The sequence below is a fragment of the Silene latifolia genome, chromosome 2, assembly GCF_048544455.1.
Source record: "Silene latifolia isolate original U9 population chromosome 2, ASM4854445v1, whole genome shotgun sequence".
Lineage (NCBI taxonomy): Eukaryota > Viridiplantae > Streptophyta > Magnoliopsida > Caryophyllales > Caryophyllaceae > Silene > Silene latifolia.
In genome coordinates this window covers 73,086,931-73,110,656 of record NC_133527.1, presented here as the reverse complement: position 1 = coordinate 73,110,656, position 23,726 = coordinate 73,086,931, and the positions used below count along the sequence as shown (strand labels likewise).

Genomic DNA, 23,726 nt, shown 5'->3' with positions numbered 1-23,726 from the left:
AGTGTAACTAGGAGGCAAACAAAGTGTATGTAGCCAACTGAACAAGTGAAACTAGCAGTTAAAAAAAATAGGATTCCGAAAAATTGAAAAAGCCAAAATTTAAGATGCAACATCATTTCAATGAACTCTTGAACATCAAATTAAAGTAAGTAAAGACTTCTAAGAAGTATGTTTAATTAACGCATCATGATATTAGAAATTGCCCAAGTTGCGAAGTGTTATTTCGTTGTCTAATGTCTCACGTTTACTGTTCAAACACTTTGCTTCTCTATTATTATACAAACTTTTATTGTGTACCCTCAAAAGTCGAGGTGTGACACACATAATTAAAAATAAAATATAAATACAAATTGAAGATTAAGTTCTTTATTTTAAAAATGAGTAGGTCTTGCTTAAGACGGGTCGAATCTTAAGGCGGGTAGTTACACTCACAAAACGAATATGGGGGACAAGTGGGGGCACCCCCATGTGCCTCCCACTATCCTCTATTTGGGCATTTTGTCTCACAAAATGGTATCCGTCTACAACTTAAAACGGATAGTGCCCGTCTTAAGTAAGAATTTGTGTCAATTCTTTTTGGATTCTTTTTTGTTGACCTTTATAAAAATAACTTGATAAAAACATTGACTATTTACAACGTTTCTATTTACCACACATTTACACATTTCTCTTGGTTTCACACCAAACATTCATTCGTTCAAAAAAATTCAAACTTAATTGGACGCATTGCATCAGATTATTTCTGTGCATCAGATTCATAGGATGCACCAAACGTTTCTATGCATCAGATTCATCGGATGCATTGCATCTGCTTTAATTATTCCTATATAAATAGGTTTTCATGTGTTTGTTTAAAAAAACTTCAAACTTAATCTATACTGAAACTACACCAAATCACTTTCCATAACTGCATACTCAATCATCCCCTAATTATGTCTGATGCAACCTATGAATCTGATGCATCCTATGAATCTGATGCATCCTATGATAAAATAGAAAGTTTCGGACGCCATTCCGAAATATTGTACGTCAAACCTGTGATGTGTATTCTTTATAATTTTCCAAGAACAAGAGATGGGTTTGGAAAGGAAACTCTCTCATATGATCTTGACAGATTAGTAGAAGTTATTCGGGGTGCTGGATTAAATTTAGTTCAAGCTATCCACCCGGCTATTTCTTCCAATGGGTCGTTCAAGGGACATGCAATGATTGAGTTTGGAGCGGGAGATGAGCGCGAATGCTTCCGTCAAGCTCGCAAACTGGAGCGCGCTTTTTCTAATAATGAAGCTTCGAGGTGGTGGTTTGAAAACGTTAAACCTCCGTCAGGACCATATTTATGGGTTGCTAATAGAGATGATTTGGGACTGGTGGCATATTTGTATGCTCAGGGGCCTTCCTTTGAGTTCGGGACAATTCCGCTTGCATGGGAAAACGACCCGGTGGATTGGGTTGAAGGTGATAATGATGTTTTCAGTGATATTCGTTTTGAAATCCGCAATTACTTTCCGGATTATTAATTTGTACTGCACTTTTTATAATGTTGGTTATATTTTATAACTTCAAAGATGGGCTACAATCCACATTTTGATCGGTAATTAGTAATTATCCTTTGTTTGTCGCATGTTATGCAAAACTATTACGGAGTACTACATTTCAAATTTCTTCAATTTTTGTGTTGTTTATTTGTTATGAAGTGTCAAGCATTATAGTAAGTTTTCCTCATTCTGTTACTCTGATTTTATAGACAACTTGATCAAAAGTGTCAAGTATGATAATTTAATACTAATAACAGAATTTCAATTAGCCGGAAAAGTGTATGGTCACAATGAACTCTTGAACATCAAATTACTCCAACCAAATCATTTTTTTTCTTTATTATGGACTCGTGGAATGTAACTACCAGCCCGAAAAAGTGTATGGTCACAATGCGTCATTGTATACTTGTTTATATAAACTAGGAAAACACATCATCTCTTTTATATAAATTTAGTCTTAAATTTTTCATATTCTTAGATGGAAAAATGGACAAAAAGTTCTGAATTCTCCTACAAAGATGGCGTTTGTATCGAACATCTTTTTCTAAAAATAATGAAGGAGTGTATCTAGCAGTACGAACAAGTGTAGCTAGCAGTCCAAACAAGTGTATCTAGTTGCCCACAGATGTTCCAAGTTATTTCCTTTGAAAGGATACAAACAGCATAAGGAAACTAAAAAATGTGAAATACTAGACAAAAGTCACCCCGACTTAATCAACCTCTTCAAAGTACAACCACTCTTGCAAGAAAAATAAAAATGTGAACTGATGCCGAATCCTTTGAAATGAGGCTTGATTAAAAAAAATAATCCAATAATCTTCATCATCAACCATTGTGAAAAATCGCCTGGAGATTAAAAAAAGAATGACATGAGGTTAAATTATTTTAAAGCAACATATGGAAGTGTAAGGTGTATGTAGTGACAGACTATAGTGTATGCAGCCATCTTAACGAGTGTATCTAGCGGTTCAAAAAACATAATGTAGCCAACCTGAAAAAAGTGATACGTCTTCCAGTAGACTAACGGAACTTCATATTTAATTTATAAAGATTACAACTCAAAAAACGTAATCGCAATTCTTTGGTGCCGATGAGGCATCTCGAGAAAACCGCAAGGTTCACACTCTTCCCTCTTTTTCTCATCACCTCATGATTGAAGTTTTAGTCTTTTCCTTCCTACTGTTTCTTCCTTTCAGTTGACCATTAAATTAATTACAGCATTCGGACACAATAATTCAAATGTGATACGTCTTTCAGTAGACTAATGGAATTAAGACTTATAACTTACAAGCAGCATAACGCGAAACGAGAAACTATCATGGGAGATCATCTCCCTGAACAATGAAAAAATATTGACTACGAAATCCTAATTTCGCTCATCGCACCTAATATGACTAAACTACCCCTTGTTCAAGTTTTTGACTTTTTTTTTTTTAGTTTAAAAAGTGTATCTAACAATTTAAAAAAGTGTATGTATCAACTTTGAAGGAGTGTATCTAGCAATTAAAAAACTGTACCAACACGAACGACTCCTAAGATGACAAATCAAACATATAAAAATACAGAAAAAGGATACCTGAGAAGTGTTTTTCTCCCATTTTATCAGCTGCAACATAATTTGTCGACGATAAGCAATCAAGTCCTGCAAAATAAAAAAAAAGGCAGAAAATTAAGATAAAATGGCAGCCCGAAAGAAGTACATATCCTCCACCAGGGTCCAAGCAGTCTTCATTTTTAGTGATTCTGTTGACTGGACTAGGGATATTCAAGTTGTTCCCATAATTCTTCCCTGAGTGTATTAACGCTAATGTGCTTTTCTTAAAGACAGGGTGCATTTCCCACATAACAGTTTAGCATGGGTGCATTTAGGGTATCATTACAGTCCGTTTACAACAGGTAATGTAAAGCTGGTCGAATCTCTTAAAACATGGGACAGAAATGACAGAAATTTAAGATAAAATGGCAGAAAATTTAAGATAAAACATATATGAATTATCAAGTCCATTAAACTCACTTTGTAATGTTTCTTGTCCGTCCACAAATCTGTATTGAACATTGCACCTTCCAGACACTTCATGACATATACTCCGCAGTCAAAACTATTCAAGCAACATATGATATTGAAAATGATATTAAAATAATTAACATTAAGCAAAAAATAACACAAAAATATATAACAAACTAACGTGTTGCTGAGATCATAGCCCAAGTTCGTCAAAGAATCATTCACAAAATAGATAGCATAGATAAGTTAAAGAATAGAGATTGGTTAGCCAAGTTAAATCTTTGTCTCATGTAATGGTGTTGGTTTCCCTATAACTAACACATGAAATGCTTTATCTTGTAATATCTCCTTTATTAATACAAAAGCTCACATTTAACCAAAAAAAAAAAAAACTAACGTGTTTGCTTGCTGAGGGACATCCTTCACTTCAGTAGGAAACAAACTGATGGCATTGACGCGCTTGTAACCATTGGTGCTCGGTATCTGATTTGCAAAATTGACTATCTGTGAACAACAAACAATCAACAAAAATACTTGTATGAATATCTTAGATTGTGACTTCTAGACTGAATTAAAATAAAAAATGGCGACCATACAATATCCTCCACATAAGTATTATATTCCTCCTGACTTTCTTATCATTTTTCTTATATTTCTTGAGAGAGTCCAAAATGTAGTTCTTCTCCTCCTTGAGATCAGACACACAAGCTAACCAATGGTTATCATCTTTGCCGATTGTGAAAAAAACCTACATAAAAGCAAAATGATTTACATAGGTAAGTAACTAGGATATGCATGGTAATTAGTATTTTATGCATATATTATCACAGTTTGGACATTAGTAACATTACCTTCTCAATAGTAGCTCCATCTTTTGGCGTGTAGTGCATCTTAAGATGAGGGCACCAAACAAAGTTTACCTCGTTAACCTTTAATTGTGGCTTAGCATACTGACAAATTTAAAAAATAAGTTAATAAACTATACTAACAAATATATGACATCTGTTTTTTCTTTTGGAACATAGTTGAGATGACATATTATTCCTCAGAAAAATGAAGTAAAAAAGGGAAAAGTAAAAAGTAAATTCAAAATGTACTACTTAGATACATACCCTCACAGTTGAAGGCAAGTACAGAATATCTGGTCGATTATATGTACACATCACACCAAACATGTCAATCACCTACAAATGTAAATATTGTTACAAAATTTTGATCACCTATCTGGTCGATTAAATGAAAAATGTTTATATACTAACCGTATCCCTTATCCATTGACGATTTTGCAAACTTTTCATTGCTTTTCGGCAGACATTCATCCATTCAGTGGCCACGATAATTTCATCCAAATACCTACAAACCAATACAATTAGCACAACTTCTAAAACAAAAATCAAACAAATATGTAATAAAAGTTTAGAAATTACTTGTCATCCTTGCGGGCATTGATTACCCGAGCCAATATTTCTGTGTCTAGCAACTGACATTGACGGGTATCCTTGGTGGCACCTCTGGGATTCTTTCTTAGATTTTGGATGTCTTGATTACCAGCAAAAGACAACAACTCATAGCATGCCCTTGTACCAAAAACCTTAACTTGGTTGTTCTACAAAACAAGGAACATTGATTTATACTACTCATATACATACAAGTAAATGAATAGGGAAAAACATTGTAAAGCAGCTTACATCTTGGAGTCCCAACACACAAGTCCTTCTTTCTCCTTTGTATTTCTCCAACAACCGCATGAGGTAAATTCCTGAATCACTTCCATTACCAAGATTTGACCTCAGGATAATCTCCTCTGGCTTCATGTCACGGACAGCTACTATAGACGGCATTTTCTTGAGCAAGCATTTAATAACAAAGTCTTTCTGCATAGGACATATAAATTCAAACATTTCTCAAAAATGCAAATAATATTAATATCGTATGATAGGATCAACAAAACAAGTAGGCTGAAATGTGGATACCGTAGGCTCAATACTTGGTGCAAAATTTACCATCTCTGGCCTCATCAAATGCAAGATTTCCAACTTCTTTGTTAGGAAGTTGAAACACATTGCAAATGGCTTCTCAGAAACTATAGGTACAAAGATCTGCAAATGTATAATATTTGTTCTTAAAAAATGTCTATATCAGAAAACCATACAAGAAGGTTAGCAAATGTAAATACTTACCAAAGATGCCCCCGTAAAATTGTCATCAATTTGAGAACTTACTTCACTAGACAGTGGGAGATACAACCTAGAAGGTGAAGTATGTGCTCTAATTGTTTCACATTTATTCAAAACGCAACACCAGGCATGTATCACTTGTTTAGGCACTATATCACCTGATACTAGCATCTTCAAATTTGCTCGAGTAACTTAAATGTCTGTACCAATTTTGAACAGGATCTCACTGCATACATAATTGTTCAATCAAAATGAAATGAGAAAATAAATTAAGAAAAGTAATGACTGTATCTACCTAACTATAAATATGAAATGAAGAATTGTTTGGAATGTATCTAGCAAGAAATTTGAAGTACCGTACAAACCTGTCATCAGAAAATTCTGAAAATACATAGTCCAGTGCTTCTCTCTCATTTTTATTCACCTTGCCGTCAAGTCTGATACTTCTTTGAAGAAAAGGAGATCGAAAAGCTCCTGTCTGAACTCTAACCCTCTTAGCCCTTGTTGGTTCATCTGGGGGCAAAGAAAAAAGTGGTACAGCTTCAAGTGGCTCCACATTTACATTTATATTTAAAGCATCATCAACGATCTTTTGCAAAACATCTTCTTGTGATTCTGAGCTAATAACTAGTGGGAATTCAGTTGGAGTCAAGGGATCAGGTGATGGACACACAGGAGGAGTAAACACTGGTGGGGAGTCGTGTATAAGCCTTGGCGATCGACGAAATGAGGTTCCCGCTTGTGACTCCTCCTTTTGTGACTCAGATTCCACAAGGATAGGAGAAGTTGACTTAGACAATTTTTCGGATGGAACAGATTCTGCTTTCTTCAGACGCACCATGATGGAATCCACAAGGTTAGCAGATTTTGCTTTCTTTACAACGTTTTCATCTCCAACGTGTAAACCATCACACATATTTTTAACAACATCTTCTTCTGATTCTGAGCTTAGTAGTTTGAATGAAGGTGGTGTAAAAGCTGATGGGGAGTGGTGTGTAAACCTTGGTGATCGACGGATTGAGGTTGAAGCTTCTGCTCTTTTCTCAAAATTCAGCGGTTCAAACAAGTCCTTTTTGGTGAGAGTCCAGAAGGATAAGAGAAGTTGACTTTGGCAAGTCGGGAGTGGAGTCTTGGAATCGAAAAGGTTAAGCGATTTTGATTTCTTCAGAACATTACTCTCCATATGTTCGTCTGCAATGTGTAAACCATCCTCGTGTAACTTTTTCTCAACAACTTGATGTGGTTCTGAACTTTGAAGTTTACATGAAGGGGACTGGTGTGTAAACCTTGGTGATCGACGGAACAAAGTTGAAGCTTTAGCTGTTTTATCAATATTCAACGGTTCACACAACTCCTCTTGTGACTGGCAGAAACCGATAGTATATTTCCTTTTCTTGTTAACATTACTTTGAACATTAACCTGCCATTTTCCCAAGGCAGTTTCTAATTTTACAACAGCTGCCCACAACTCATCTTCAGATTCAAATGACTTGCCATTTAGCTTAGACCATGGATTAGATTTCTGACTGTCATGTTCATCTTCATTAGAAACTGCTTCCTTTTCTTTATCTTTTTCAGTGTCATCTGTTGGTTGTGATGAAGGACAGCATGCACCAAGAGCTTCATCCATTAAAGCTAGATGTTGTAAAAGTTTAGAGTCAGGGTGAACAACTTTGGCTGCTTCCAAAGAATTTGTGAACATTGCATAAGAATCTGCAAGAATAGTTGCAGATTCTACTTAACCTATGATAGCATTTTTATCCAGCTTAGTATCGGTCGACCGGCCTTTGAGGAAGCCTTCAGTTCATCACCAGACTCCTGTTTTTGCTGATTAGAATACTCAGGCACTGCTGATGGAACAATGAAACTTATCTCCTTAACTACACCCTTGACAATCCGAGGAAGAACAACTCCTGTTCCAAACCCATCTTGCATCTCAATCTTAAGCCTCTCTGAAATTTTAACTTTTGTCCAATTTGCTAGCGTGGGGAAGACACGAGGCGAGAAAAACTTGTAGGACACCCTATCTAAATAACAAAAGACAAAAACCATGATGGGACCTCCAAACCAATCATTCTTCAAACTTCTCCACGAGTCAACACTTTCAATAAACTGTTTTCTGGTAAACCCACTCCAGTTTAACATTTGAACAGATGAAACATCCTTAAGACATTTCAGGACTCGAAGACTTGCAAGGGTCCCCTTTACACCCATAAGAAAAGTAGAAACAACAAATACAATGAAGTTCCTTTTAAACTGCTCCCCGCCCTCCTTTTGCGTGATAAGCAGACTAAGGATGTCCTTAGTCTCCACTGTGCCCGGTTCTTTATCAAATTGTTTCATCCAACTACTCTTCAACTCAAGAAAATCCTTATCTTTATCATTTAAGGAAGCTATTTGGACTTCATTTCCACTGATTAGAATACCGGTCGTCAAATGAATATCTTCATCTGTTATATGAAACTGACCTTTCATATAAGAGCAAGACGCAGCATTAAAACGGGTAACAAGCCAATGACCAAGAGCACCCGGCACCATATCTGTCTTGAGAGTGAGAAGGCCACCAAATCCCATATCTTTAATATCAGATACTTGTTTCTCACTTAAACCACTGTTGATAAATGACATCAGCATTTTTGGAGACATACGAGTACGTAGAAAACAATGTCCACCACCATCATCATCATTTCTCTTCCTTTTAGTGGTTCTCTTACATAGTTTTGCCTCAGTAATAGCTTGTTCTTTGCTTGTACTCGCACCATGATTGCTGATCGTTAAATCCATCATTTCTGTATATGTAAAGCAAGAGATTAGTGTTGTAGGAAAGTGTATGGGAATGCCCAAAGTCGTGAACCCGACAACTACTTTCTTTACCTTGTATGTAGCTTCCCTAAGATGTGTAACTAGCAGCTCAAAACAATGTATATACCTCCAAACAGATAAAACAAGGTAAAAGATAAATAGCCAAGTTTATCTTCTATCTCCATATTATATTGCTTTATCTTGTAGTTGTATATCTAGCACATTAAGACAATGTATGTAGCTGATCAAATATGTGTGTCTAGCAGTTTAGAAAAGTGTATGTAACTGCCAAAAGTCATGTATCTCAGAACTAAGGTAAGTCTATCTAGCTGGCAAAACAGTGTATGTAGCAGCCCGAAAATGTGTAACTAGTGACTTCACAAAGTGTATGTATCTTAAAACAAATCAATAGAGAAAGGTTATCTAGCCAACTTTATCTTATGGGTGTGTATCTGCCAGATCTAAAACAGTGTATGCAGCTGATTAAAGATGTGTACCTAGTTATTAACTAAAGCGGAACTCGTTAGTAATAGAGAGGGGAGAAAGTGTATCTAGCTAGGTGAAGGTGTGTGTCTAGCAACATCAAAAAAATGTATCTAGTTAAGAGCGGCAGAATACAAAAAGAAAAGTAGGGGGGCAGGGTATCCTAAAAAATGTAACAAAATAAAATTGTAACAACAGAAGGAAGTATAACAGATGTAAAAGTCAATGAAAACTCATAAGTAAAGAACATTGCATTTGGAAATACATAACAAGTTCATAGAAAAAGTGAACCATTCCATATTGAAAATAAAGTACAGGGATTACATTAAATTTAATATTATCCAAAATGTTAAACTAAGAAGGTTGTTGAGACATCAGATTATAATTAATAAACAAGTAGACAGCTACCTAAAGGGCCACATTAAAACCTAAACATGCAAAACCCTAATTACAAAAAGTGGGAACACATGAGCTATATATACAACATCAAAGGTAAATCAAGAAAGGATATGTTGTCACGAGTGACTAGTAAGTCCGCAGCAATGTCAATGGCTCTATCTCGTTCCTCACTAGAAGCAGCTAAAGCATGCAACGACCCATTCACTTTGGCGCGTGCAACATCATCAAGAACAGTAAGATGAGTACTCTGAGATGGATTTTTTGCTTGCTGAAAATGCACTAAGAATTTGGCAATCATATCCTCCGTTAAGAAACATTTGCATGTTTGGAAGACTATTCTAGGACCCCTACGAATAATGCGAACACCATTCACATCATTTATGTCTACTGAGAAGCCAATAAGCCATGCTAACACCAGGTGCACTTGGGTGTATCGAAGCTTGATTGAGCCCAATTTTGACATACGAGCGCCATATGTGCTTTATCTTCATGAAGATCAATTTTAGAGAAGATTTTATGCATAAGATCTTGATTATTAAACACAGAATCATATGCTTGATAGTGACGGCCAGTCACTATAACGTCCTTTAACGGAGAAAAACAGGAACCCATAGCTGATTGTTTCTCACTGACATAAAGGGCACGAAACGACTGTTGATCCTCATCAAGAAGATTGACAACACAACCATTGCACCAAGTTGACATACTTGGATATGAAACAACTGAAAATAGAACTATTAGTGACACAAAAAATTACGAAAATGTGTGTAAGCGATGAATATAAAAAATGGACTAAAAAGTGTATATAGCCACCTAAATGTGTGTTTCTAGAAGCATTTCAAACTGTATCTAGCAACCCAAACAAAAGTTAACAGGGGTGTATCTAGCTTGAGAATTGAGTGTATATACCTATGTGAAGGATTGTATCTAGGTTGAGCAAATAAATTGCGGGGTTTGTATATAGACGACGCTTTTGGTTTTGGTTCATTGAGTCAAAGGTAAATTACATTGTCCATGTTGGCCAATATTTTCTCACAACAGACAGGAATACAAAAAACAAATGAAAAAAGAAAAGTAAGGCAAAAATCAACATTGTAAACAATGTCTAACAATGACAAAGTAAAGTGTATATAGCCAGCTGAAGGTGTGTTTCTCAAAGCATTTCAAACTGTATCTACGTACCCCAAGACAAAAATACAGAGAATGAGATGAAATCTGAGGAAATATACAAGTTAATAGGGTGTATCTAGCATAACGAATGAGTGTATACGACAACATAAAGGATTCTAAGTAGCTTGACAAGATAAACTCAGGCTTTCACTACCTAGGTTCCAGGACAATCGATTTGAAAAATAATCGGAACTAAAATTGTATCAACAAATGCACAAAGAATAAAGGATTGAACAGTTGTACCAACTAATAGCTTGTGAAAATGAAAATTTAACATTATTATAATAATGAAAAAGGGAAAAATAATCACAACTGCAGTTGAACAATGAAAATCGGGAAAAATTAGGGTTGCAAAAGGGGGAAACATACAGTAAGGATCGAAGAAAGATATGTCGTCACCGTCGCAGAGCAGACGTAGAGCCGTCAACGTCGCAGAGAAGACGAAGATCCGTCGCCGTCGTCGTTAGTTATGAGAGAGAGTGAGAGTGAGTTTTAATGGGAGAAAGGAAAATAACGGGAGTGTCTAAATCTGATTGAGTAAGGGGTTGGGATTTTTAGTTCGCACCGAACTTTAGGTTCGCACAGGATCCTATTTATATATATATATATATATATATATATATATATATATATATATATATTGTTGTTGTCGTTATGTTGGTTGTATAAAAGTTGTATATAAAGTTAGGAAAGAAAGATAAGCATGCGGGTAGTTATAGGAGTCCGCATGACTCGATCGAGTGGGGGCACTCGATCGAGTAGGTGAAAGGCTTGATCGAGTGGGGTTGACTCGATCAAGTAGGTAGTTTTATGTTTTCTGGGCAGAAGCAGGTTTTTGGGCGCTCGATCGAGTAGCTAGGGGCACTCGATCGAGTGGGGTCAGCTCGATCGAGTGTGTTTTCGTGAGTTCTCTGATCAGGTTCTGGAGTCGAGGTACTCGATCGAGTAGGTGGGGCAACTCGATCGAGTGACCTCAACTCGATCGAGTAGGTGTAGGGGCTCGATCGAGTGGGTTTTATACAGGTCGCATGCGTGTTTTGAGATGTGGGATATGTGTTTATATCTACCTTTTCTTATATAGATACAAGATGTTGCCGAAAATAACCACCTTGTATTCTAGAGGTGAGAGTATGACCGTGTATGACATAGTGAAGATGTTGGAGCACCAAGATGCTCTTACAGAAGCTTTGAAAAGAGTGGGAAAGGATAAGGATGCTGATCACTCCAAAATCAGCATTCACATAGCTAGGTTCAACCCTAAGGAGTATAAGGGGACTGGGGCGCCAATTCTGCTGGATAATTGGCACAGAGAAATGGAGAACATTCTTGAGTTAGTTCATTGCCCGGAGGAGATGAAAGTGGAACAAGCTGCGTTCTACTTGAGGGAAGCGGCCGGTGAGTGGTGGGATAAGGTTAAGGTGAGTGTTAGGGAGATGTATATGAAGCATGGGCTACCTGAAATACCTTGGGATGAGTTCAGGAAAGCTATGAGGCGTGAGTTTGTGTCGGAACATGTGAGGAGTAAGTTGAGAAAATAATTTGATGATTTTAAGATGATATCCGATATGACGGTAGCTGAGTACTATCGTAAGTTTAATGGGAAGTCCGGGTATGCTGAGGACATGGGGCTGAGTGAGGAGAACTTAGCTTTGAGGTTTAAGAAGGGGTTAACCCCCAAAATTATGGAGAAGTTACCGGTGGGAGTCCTTACAGATGTAAAGGAAGTCTATGAGCGAGCTGAGAGGGCTGAGAGATTGGTTGAGATGACCAAGGAGAGGGGTGCTGAGAAGAGGAAAGCTGAGAGCGACGGTGGTGGTCAGTCCAGCTACAAGAAGAGTAACCATAATCAAGTGAGAGCATATTCTTCGGGCTCGGGGTTTAGTGCTGGGGCTTCATATGGGCGTGGCCGTGGTAGTGGTGGTGGTAGTTGGGGTATGACCTGTTATAACTGTGGTGGTGTGGGCCACAACAGACATGAGTGCACCAGTGCAATGAGTGGGGGTTTCCAGAGACCGTCACAGGGGAATTTATCACAGGGTCCTGCGCAGAGTTATGCTAGTAATAGGCCGACTGGGTCACGGAACAACAGTGGAGGTCAGAGCAACAACGGTTGGGCTAACCGCAATGGCGGTAATTCTTATCAGAAACCGGCTACAAACACCAACAACAACCAGGGGTCGGGTGCTAAACCGACTACCTCAGCTAGTACTGTCCAGGGATGTGGGCAGAAGTCCAGTGGCAAGCTGTTTATGATGGAGAAGAAAGCAGCTGAGGATGATGCTCACGTTATCACGGGTACATTTCTTGTTAATGGAGTTTTTACCTTTGTTTTGTTTGATTCGGGAGCATCACAGTCGTTTCTATCATCGAGTCATGTTAAAAGGTTGGGTTTGAGTGAGTATGAGTCTATAAAAGAGGAAGTTTTTATACCTTCGGGTAAGTCTGTATCTTGTGGGAGGTTGTATAGAGGTGTGCCCAGGATAGTTGGACAAGTTGATCTACCTGTAGACTTGTTGGAATTCCCATTAGATGGTTTTGAGATAATAATCGGGATGGATTAGTTGGGAAAGTACAAGGCTAAGATAGATTGTCATCAGAAGAGAGTTTCTTTGAGAGGTCCTTAGGGGATTAGTGTGTCTTATCGTGGGTTTGTTGTCAACCCCAAAGTTAATTTGATTGCAGCAGTGACCTTGAAGTCTTATCCGCGGAAGGGGTGCCCGTTGATCTTATGCCATGTGAGGGATCATAGAGTGGAGAGTCCGACAGTTGAGTAGATACCAGTGGTGGGCGAGTTTCCAGATGTCTTTCCAGAGGAGATTCTTCGGTTGCCACCGAAGAGGGAGATAGATTTCAGTGTTGAGCTGAAACCGGGAACAGGGCCAATCTGTAAGGCACCGTACCGTATGGGTCCTAAGGAGTTGGAGGAGTTAAGGAAGCAGCTGGATAATTTGATTGAGAGGGGATACATTAGACCTAGTGTATCACTGTGGGGAGCACCAATTCTTTTTGTGAAGAAGACAGATGGGAGCTTGAGGTTGTGCATCGATTATAGGGAGTTGAACAGAGTGACGGTAAAGAACAAGTATACTTTGCAAAGGATAGATGATTTGATTGACCAGTTGAGCGGTGCAGTAGTCTTTCTAAGATTGATTTGAGGTCGGGTTACCATCAGGTGAAGAGTCAAGAGGAGGACATACTAAAGACAGCTTTCACGTCGAGGTATGGTCATTATGAGTATGTGGTGATGCCGTTTGGATTATCTAATGCACCTGCTGTGTTTATGGATTTGATGAACCGGGTCTTCAGTCAGTTCTTGGATAAGTTTGTGGTGGTTTTCATAGACGATATCTTAGTCTTTTCTAAGACTAAAGAGGAGGATAAGGAGCATTCGAGGATTGTGTTGCAGACCTTGCGAGATCATCAGTTGTATGCCAAGTTGTCCAAGTGTGAGTTCTGGTTAGAGGAGGTTGCTTTTCTGGGGCATGTGATTTCAAAGAAAGGGGTTGTTGTGAATCCTGCAAAGATTGAAGTAGTTACCAAGTGGGAAGCACCAAAGAATGTGGCTGAGATCAGGAGTTTCTTGGGTTTAGCAGGGTATTATCGACGGTTCGTGAAAGATTTCTCCAAGATAGCTAGACTATGACAGCTTTGATGAGGAAAGAGAACAGGTTTTACTGGGATGAAAGTTGTGAGACGGCGTTCCAAACATTAAAGGAGCGTTTGACCACAGCTCCAATCTTAGCATTGTTTGAAGGGAGTGAGAACTTTGAGGTGTATACAGATGATTCAAAGAATGGGTTGGGTTGTGTGTTGATGTAAAATGGGAAAGTGATTGCCTATGCTTCTAGGAAATTGAAGCCTTATGAGGAGAATTGCCCTACACATGATCTAAAGTTGGGTGCAGTTGTGTTTGCTCTTAAGATTTGGAGGCATTACCTATATGGGGCGACCTTTAAGGTATATTCAGATTACAAGAGTCTCAAGTACATCTTCACTCAAAAGGAGTTGAACATGAGACAGAGGAGGTGGATGGAGTTGATTGGTGATTATGACATGGACATCATATACCATGAAGGGAAAGCCAATGTGGTTGCAGATGCTTTGAGCAGGAAGAGTGTGTATTCTTTATGGACGGTTATATATTTGATGAGATTGAGAGATGATGTGGGGAAGTTTGGGATACATATGATCCAGAAAGGGGATGCTAGGGGAGATTTGACAGTGGAGCCAGACCTTTATGATGACATTCGCAGTAAACAGGCGTTGGAACCTAAGATTGAGGAGTGGAGAGCTGTAGTAGAGAAAGGGACAGTGTCTAGATTCTCTATTCATACAGGTTGTAGTGTGAGATTTGATGGGAGGTGGTGTGATCCTAATGATGAGGAGTTGAAAAATATGATCATGACAGAGGCTCATTGTACACCATACTCGGTACAACCAGGCGGTGACAAGCTATACAAAGATTTGAAGAAGACTTTCTGGTGGCCTGGGATGAAGAAAGAAACAGCTGAGTTCGTGGCTCGTTGTTTGACTTGTCAGAGAGTGAAAGGGGAACAGCGACGACCATAATGTAAGATTCAGTAATTTGAGGTACCTGAGTGGAAGTCGGAGTCTATTTCTATTGATTTTATCGTGGGTTTACCGAAGAGTCAACAGGGTAACAATATGATATGGGTTATAGTGGACCGACTGACCAAGTCAGCTCATTTTGTGCCAATAAAAGATACATGGACTAAGACACAGTTAGCTATGGCTTATCGGAAGAACGTGGTTAGACTACATGGGGTGCCTAAGGACATAGTGTCTGATAAAGATTCGAGGTTCATCTCACGGTTTTGGAAAGAGTTGCAGGAGTCTTTGGGAACTACCTTAAAGATGAGTACAACATTTCATCCTGCGACAGATGGCCAGACTGAGAGGACCGTCAAGACTCTAGAGGATATGTTGCGAGCTTGTGTTATGGGCTTTGGTGGTAACTGGGAGCAGAGATTGGATTTGATTGAGTTTTCCTACAACAACAGCTATCACATCAGTATTGGCATGGCATCATTTGAGGCTTTATATGCGAGGAGGTGTAAGAGTCCGATTTGTTAGGACGATAGTGCTGAGGCAGTGGTTTTGGGACCAGAGATGGTACATGAGATGGTGGAACAGATTAAGCTGATCAGACAGAGGATGAGAGCGGCCCAGGATCGACAAAAGAGTTATGCAGATCTACATCGCCGGGATATAGAGTTTCAGTTTGGGGACAAGGTTCTTTTGAAAGTGTCTCCTATGCGTGGGGTCATGCGATTTGGTAAGAAAGGGAAGCTGAGTCGGAAGTTCATAGGACCGTATGAGATCTTAGATCGTGTGGGTGAGGTTGCTTATCGGTTGGCTTTACCGTCTGCTTTGGATAGGGTGCATAATGTGTTTCATGTATCTCAGCTGCGAAAGTAAGTTAGTGATCTGTCACATGTGTTAGAGATAGAGAACATAGAGCTGGATGAGTCCTTGTCTTATCTTGAGGTGCCTAAACAGATTCTTGATCGAAAGGTTAGGAAAACTAGACATGGTGAGACAGTGTTGCTTAAGGTTCTTTGGTCTAACCATGAGGTTGAGGAGGCTACATGGGAGGCGGAAGAGGCTCTGAGAGAGCGGTACCCGTCTCTTTTTTATCAGGTATGTATGGTTACGGGGACGTAACCTTTTTTTTCTTTTAGGGGGGTAGGAGATGGTCGCATAGAGTTTTTACATGTTTTATGTTGGTTTTGATATACTTAGTAGTTTTTTTGAGTCGGGTTAAGTGGGTTTGGGAAGTATGTTGTGGACTTTTATGTTGAGTATTGTTTGTGTTGTTGTGTCGGGAGGATGTTAGTGTGCTTTTGTTTTGGTTGTGGTTTGAACTTCGGGGACGAAGTTCTTTTTAAGGAGGGAAGACTGTAATACTATGGTTTTATATGTCTGAGGGTACTCTATCGAGTAGGGCTTACTCTATCGAGTAAGTTGGATTTTATGCGAAACAATAGTCTGCATGTAGGGTACTCGATCGAGTAAACTTGGCACTCGATCGTGTAAGGGTTACTCGATCGAGTAAGTGACTTACACGATCGAGTAAGTCGGTTTGCGGGTGATTGGCGACGGGTTTGTTAATAATGCGGATTAATATATATTAAGTTATGTCATCTTTCTTTAACCACTTTTACAAAACCTAAATCACAGTCAAGAGATGTTTCAAGTTACGTTATCTTGTTCCTTCGCATTATTAGCAAATCCCGGAGCTAGAGGTGTCGGTTTTCATCATTCTTTACACCTTTTTTATCCTTGTATCGTGGGTAAGTTCTACATATCATTTTTATATCATTTGGTTAATGTTAGTTAAACCCTAATTTGGGGATTTGGTGGTTTTTGTGATTATGTGGTTACGGTAGTGATAATATGTATATATGTATAGGAGGAGGTTTTGTTGAGGAGAGATTCTAAGTAGCTGCTTAGATCGTCTGATTTCGTGTTGCTTTCCAGGTAGGATTTCCCTACTCAGTATTAGTTACATGATGTGTGTGGTGGTGGTATTGTGGTTATTGATTAATTATATTGCTGGTGATTGTAACGGTTGTTGGTTTATATTGTTGATTGTTGTTGTATAACTGTCTGTGATATTCGGGGCGCATCCCTGGCTGAGTGGAGTCACTTGCGGGAGTGGCTTCACGCCCTTGGTTCGCCCTCTGTGGAACCCGCCATAGGAGGGGATGTGCACATTAAGGAAACTTGGGTTTATCGCTCAGTGGTTGATGAGCGGGGATTTGGTGGGTACGGCTGCGGTCTCCCACTGGCGGTGTGGAGTACTTGTTGTGATGGGTACTCTGGCAGGACTACACACTTTAGTGTGTAGTCAGTTGTGTGGAGATTGATTATGGATTTGGAGGATGCTGTGTTGTTGAGCTGTTTGTATACTTGTTTCATTGTGGCTTTGTGTTGTGTAATTAGTATTGACCCCATTTAAATGTTTTAAAAACTATGGTGATCCATTCGGGGATGGTGAGCAGTTATTGAGCAGGTATGATATGACGCATATGGGATAGCTGGGATGAGTCATCACGTGGCTGTTAGAAGAGTCTTCCGCTGTGTCAGACGATGTCTTATAGTTACGACAGTTTTGCTAGTAGACATTTTTGGGAACTTTGTATTTCAGTTTACCAGTTTTGGTTTTGACATGTAATCAATTAAACCGTATTTACTTTTAAAGTATGTTTCTTTATTATCTTATGATTATCATTGCCTCGGGTAACCGATATGATGACGTTTCTATACCTTAAGTGGTCCTGGTAAGGCACTTGGAATATGGGGGTGTCACAGTTGATTAGCTCCGTGAATGGTATAGAAACCTCTAAGTTCTTCACAATCTCCATGAACTTTCCAAGTTGCTCATCAAACTTGGGCTTGGCTTGGCGACTTGGGAATGGAAGTCTAATCACAATAGGCTCTTTCTCAATTTCCTTGGCCTTATCTTTATTTCTCTTCTTTGATGAGTCATTGGTAGTTGTCTCTACCACCTTAGAATTTCTCCTCAATGGTTCAATCTCATCACTTTGCTTGACATTCTCCTCAACAATATTCTCTTCCATTGGCATCTTTGGTCTCTCATATCTTGTACCACTCCTCAAGTGGATGGCAATGGGTATCATGTCTTGTAGGAGGATTACCTTGAGGAGGTAATTGTCCTTTTTGTCTTTGGGAACTAGAAGAGGCCAATTGAGACAATTAAGCCTCCAACATTTTGGTGTGAGCAAGGACATTGTTGATGGTAGTGTCTTTGGCTTGACTATCCCTTTGCATTGAGCAAAGCAATCTTGTTGGCTCTTTTGTATTTGGAGGACCGCTTTTTGAACATCAAAAGCTTGGTCATTGGGTTGATTGTAGTATGGTCTTTGAGTAGGATTTGTCATTGGAGGTGGTGTGTATGTGGGTTGAGGGTTTTGGACATTTTGACTCTTGTATGAGAGGTTTGAATGGAATTTGGTATTCTCATTGTAGTAGTTGGAATAAGGGTTGTCATTCTTGTATGCTTAGAAAGCATTTACTTGTTCATTTGTTCCCCTACATTCGTGTTGATCATGTTCCAAGGTTCCACAACTCTCACACACACCATTTGGGATTGAGGATGTTGCCATCATATATAGCATTGACAAGTTGTTTGGGTGATTGGGAAGCTTCATCAAGCTTGGCCATGGCTTTTTCGAACTTCAAGTTTATGGTATCAATATGAGCACTTAGTTGAGCACCCAATTGTGTGATAGAGTCCACCTCATGCTTCCCTCCCGTAATGGTTTTTCTTGGCCTACTATATTGGGAATTATGAACCGTCATTTCTTCGATTTTAGCCCATTTTAGGTTGTCATCAACCTCGGTGAATGTCCCATTAGAGCCCATATTAAGCACATTTCGTGAGTCTTCATATAAGCCATTCCAAAACTGTTAGACGAGGAACCACTCGCTTAGTCCACAGTGAGGACAAGAGCAATATGTATCCTTGAATCTCTCCCAAGCCTCATATAGAGACTCTTCATCTCTTTGTTTGAACCCGGTGATTTGGGCTCTTAACATGTTAGTCTTCTCCGGAGGATATAACTTCTTGTAGAAAGCAAGTGCTAACTTCTTCCATAAATCAATTCCAAGGGTAGCCTTGTCTAGGCTCTTTAACCATTGCTTTGCGTCTCCGATCAAGGAAAAAGGAAACAACATCCATCGCATTTGGTCTTTGATTACCACCATTTGAGACATTGCATCACAATAGTCACAAAAAGTCTCCATGTGTAGATGGGGATCTTTACTAGGCATCCCTCCAAATTGACTTCTCTCAACTAATTGTATGAATGAGGATTTGGCAATGAAAGTACCGGTTAAGTGAGGTGGTGTTGGAGTACCATTTGGTAGGTTCTCCTCGGTTGGTACGGAATGAGATGAAAATTTAGGCATTGTGGGTTGATTTTGTGGTTGGTTTTTAACTTGGTTCTCCTCTCTTTCTCTTCCAAAAGGGTTGATAAACTCAACATTATCCGATTGGACAACACCAATGTCCACAAGTTCTCCAATACCCAAACTTGTTGATGCCCTTCTAACGGTTCTTCTAATGTTGATCAAGGTTCTTTCAATTTCGGGATCAATAGGCAAAGGTCTACCTTGTGATCTCCTAGACATGCAAAAAGAAAACAACTAGAAAACAATTAAAACTACCTTAAGGAGTTTGACTTCCCCAAGGTAAAGAAAGACACAACTAAAAACAACAAGTGATAACAATTCAATTGAACACCGTCCCCGGAAACAGCGCCATTTTTTATTCGGTCAAAAAATTTGTCGTCTAAGCTAACCAACCACAAAAATATTTATAATCTAAACAAACTACTCTTAGTAAAGTGGTGAGTAAAGGTCGGATCCCAAAGGACGGGTATTGAATTAAGTTATTAGTTTTAGAGAGCTATGTCTTAGGGTGTCACAAATTGGGTTAAGATTGAGGTATCAAACTAAACTACTTAACAATGAAATGTGAAGAAACGGAAGTAAAATAAAGCAAGTAAAATAGGGGTTTATAAACAATTGATTAAGACACTAGGGTGTCATAGGTTCATAGGGGATTCATGTCATACTACGGTTTTCTATGTCTATGGGTACTCTGTCGAGTAAATATGTTTTTACGCAAAACAGTAGTCTGCCAGTTGGTTACTCGATCGAGTACGTGTGACACTCGATCGAGTAAGTGGCACTCGATCGAGTAAGTGAGTCTTACGGGTTATTTAGCCGGGTTTTATTAATAACGAGTGATTAGTATAAAAGGTTTATGTCATTCTCTTTAATCACTTTTTCACCTTTCTAAAGCCTTTCAAAAGAATTGAAGTTAAGTAGTTCTCTTCCATCGCGTTATTAGCAAATCCCAAGGGCTAGGATCGTCGGATTGTCTTGTTCTTTACGCCGTTGAGATCGTCGTGTAAAGGGTAAGCTTCTTGTATGATTTTATAATGTTTTGTTGAGTTTGGTTAAAACCCTAATTGGGTAGAATTGGGGGTTTTGGGAGGATTATATTGATTAGGTGGTAATTGTATGTATATGTGTTATAGGAGGAGGATTCGTAGACGAACATTACTGATTAGCTGCTGTGACGGTCTTGTGGTTGCTATTCCAGGTAGGGTTTCCCTACTCGGTTATTGATTACATTGTATTGTTGATGGTTGATCATTGTTGTTGATTTATATCATGTAGGAATTGGTAGTTGATAATTGTTGTGGTAATGTGTTGGTTGTATAAATGTATGTGGTTTGCGAGGTGCGTCCTCGGCTGAGTGGAGTCACTTGCAGGAGTGGCTTCACGCCCTTGATTCGCCCTCTGTGGAACCCGCCACATAGGGGATGTGCACATTTGGGAACTGGGGTTATCGCTCGGATGAGATGAGCGGGGCTTAGGTGGGAACGGCTGCGTGAAAGGATTCAATAACCCTCTAATTAAACTCATTTAATTTATGATCTAAATTACTTTTGATTTAGTCATTAGATCTAGTGCATGCAAGATAAATGGAACAAAAGGAGGAAAAATCGATTCCTACTTACATACATGTGAACCGAAATTTGGGCACAAGTGTAGGACTCCTTCCTACATTTATTCTTGAGCTAGAACATATTAGGATGATCCTCCAAAACTTCAACTATTCATAGTGGAATACCTCCTCTTAATTGCACCAAGACTAACCCAAAAATACTTACTAATATTAACTAGATATTGAGTAGTATTATCCCTAATTTATACTAATATTACTTGTATTACTACACTAATAATTAGTAGAAGAGTATTATTATTTATTGAGAGTTGTAGAGAGGAATTTTATGAGATGCATGTGAAACAATATGAGCATTGAGTAGGAATAAGAGTGTACAAATAAAAAGCACATGGATGTCCTTTTCTAAGCAATCACACGGCACACACCATGCAAAATGAAGTGATTTTTTTATCTTATTTTAATCACATGCAAATGCTTTGAGTAAGGTAGTACACATGTCATGATTATGGTGAATCATGCTTGTGTCCTATGCACATGACATAAGATTGAAAATTGGACAAACTAAATGAGTAAAATATACTCTATAAAACCGGTGCACATGGCCCCATTTGTCCAATTTTGATTTTCAACATTTGTCCCACAAATGCTTATAAATCATGTAATCAATTATCTTATATAATTAATTATTTTTATGATCATTTAACAATTAAATATCAAATGATATACACCCAACACTTAAGTAGTATACTACCATTATATCAATATAAAACGGGTCCCATAATTAATAGTTAGTTAAATTTACAACTCCTTGTAAATATAAATAACTTACTACCTCTACCTCAAAATATTTATAAAACCTCAACTAATTTAGTAACTTAACATTTAATTACTAAATTAAATCTTATTTAATCATATTACAATAATATATACAATCCAACTCACATAAATAAAGGATTAATTAATCTGTATCAAATACAATTAATTAATTATCTATTTGGGTTTCATCCTATAGGTGTGACCTTAAGGGATCAACTGATCACCACCGTCAAACGACAGTAATTTCAAACTCTAGTTAGCCAATCATTACCGATTAATGTTGATCAGTTGACTATATAATTGAATCATCCCTTACGTATTCTTATTATAAGATTTAATTATGTGATCGCACTATTGTTAAGGACACTTACTCCAACAATCTCCCACTTGTCCGAGACAAGTGTGCGTCACCAATTCTCTTGTCCTATTACAATCTCCCACTCAATGCAAGGTGTCTTTCAGGTCGTACTTGCATTTAATCATATCTGGAGTGGTTTCCTCGATCTGGAGAGTACCTGTTTGATCGGAATTATCTGCCATAGATACCTTCCGAACGTGGCCACGTATTTTTCAGTTCACTACTCCTCGAGTGGCCTTGAGATTTTAAATATCCCTGACAAGGGGTGGACAATTCCTATTACACTATTCCCTTCGTACACCCACAGTTCATCATGACCCGAAAGATGCACACTCACGCCTTTTCACAGAATGGCTTGGGGCAAAATCAAAGTCAATCAGAATCTGTGCCGACTTGGGCGAACAGTCTCTAGTCAAAGAATTGACTCAAAAGAATACTATAGTAGCTCTCGCCACGACCAGGCTATATAAATGTTGCCAGAACTCTATAAGCGGTCACCGCCTGACAGAGTGTCTCACACAGTTTGCCTATGTTATCGACTAGTCATCTCTTATGACTCTATGGCTCTTAAACTTGCCATCAATCGCATTACACTCTAGTCACTTAGAGACGTCACCTCATATAAGCAACTAGGGGCCAATACTATGTTAATCCAGTTCACTTTAATAGGGTTCAATATTGTCTCAACAACTTATTTGGATATAACAAAGTAATAAAAGAGTTTGTAATTAAACTCTAACGACGAATGTATTAACACATATGTAAAATTGATACAATATCAATTACTACATAATCTATAATCCGTATTTAATTTTGTATATGGTTGTAGATTTCAACTGATGTAAATAGTGTATAATGATAAGTTTTAGAACAAAGAAATTCCATAAAACGAGTGACTTGGGTTGAAAACCAAGTCACCAAAATTCAAATACAACCATTGTCTTTGAAAACAAAAGGAAATAAACTAATTGCCATGTCAAACAAGGAATTCATTAGAAGTTCTAAAACAACATTTCAAAATACAATAATAAAGAGAAGACAATCAAAATAAGGGTCAAGCTTCCATAGGTCTTCTACTATGGGCGGCTACTCTAGCTTCCCTTGAAGAGCCTCCTTATGCTAGCTTGTCTTTGCCTTTGTCTTTGCTCGGATGCCCTTAAATACAAATTAAAAAAGGGTAAGAATCACAAATTTTTCCAAATACTAAAGTTGAGATTGAAATCAAAACATGAATGATAAGGAGAAATATATATTACCTACTGGAACAATTTTTCCAGTTTTGAGATCTCCAAGATACTTCGGACAATTCCTCTTCCAATGTCCTACACCATTACAATAATGGCATTTGTCCTCGTAAGTAGCACCTGTGGGAAATAATCTGTATACTTCCCTTTAACATGAAGGATTATAACGATATAATAAAGATGATCTATGGTCATAAAATAAAATACATAAA

General features: G+C 38.3%; 1 protein-coding gene, 1 long non-coding RNA gene and 1 other non-coding gene across 3 annotated transcripts; 1 reads left to right on the top strand and 2 right to left on the bottom strand.

Moving 5' to 3' along the window:
• Positions 1-2,304: 2,304 nt before the first annotated feature.
• Positions 2,305-3,635, bottom strand: LOC141629820 (uncharacterized). The gene is made up of 3 exons (XR_012537360.1): positions 3,550-3,635; positions 3,112-3,177; positions 2,305-2,381 (listed from the first exon to the last, which is right to left on the bottom strand). It is a non-coding gene; the product is annotated as an uncharacterized LOC141629820 (long non-coding RNA).
• A 219-nt stretch (positions 3,636-3,854) lies between these two features.
• On the bottom strand, positions 3,855-5,004 carry LOC141640962 (uncharacterized). The gene is made up of 7 exons (XM_074449640.1): positions 4,968-5,004; positions 4,800-4,893; positions 4,653-4,724; positions 4,392-4,490; positions 4,172-4,288; positions 3,938-4,044; positions 3,855-3,888 (listed from the first exon to the last, which is right to left on the bottom strand). Exons 2-7 carry the CDS (start codon positions 4,857-4,859, stop codon positions 3,855-3,857), a joined length of 489 nt encoding a protein of 162 aa, XP_074305741.1. The 5' UTR covers positions 4,860-4,893; positions 4,968-5,004.
• Positions 5,005-19,047: 14,043 nt separating this feature from the next.
• Positions 19,048-19,154, top strand: LOC141645156 (small nucleolar RNA R71). Its single transcript, XR_012544742.1, has one exon. It is a non-coding gene; the product is annotated as a small nucleolar RNA R71 (small nucleolar RNA).
• The last annotated feature ends 4,572 nt before the right edge of the window (positions 19,155-23,726 follow it).

What these genes read in the sequence shown, in the direction of transcription:
- LOC141640962 (XM_074449640.1), bottom strand. Translation starts at nt 4,859, where the DNA reads ATGAATGTCTGCCGAAAAGCAATGAAAAGTTTGCAAAATCGTCAATGG. An exon ending in ACTTGCCTTCAACTGTGAGG is followed by an intron (nt 4,491 to 4,652) that starts GTATGTATCTAA and finishes TAAATTTGTCAG; the next exon opens with TATGCTAAGCCACAATTAAA. An exon ending in ATAAGAAAAATGATAAGAAA is followed by an intron (nt 4,045 to 4,171) that starts GTCAGGAGGAAT and finishes TGTTGTTCACAG; the next exon opens with ATAGTCAATTTTGCAAATCA.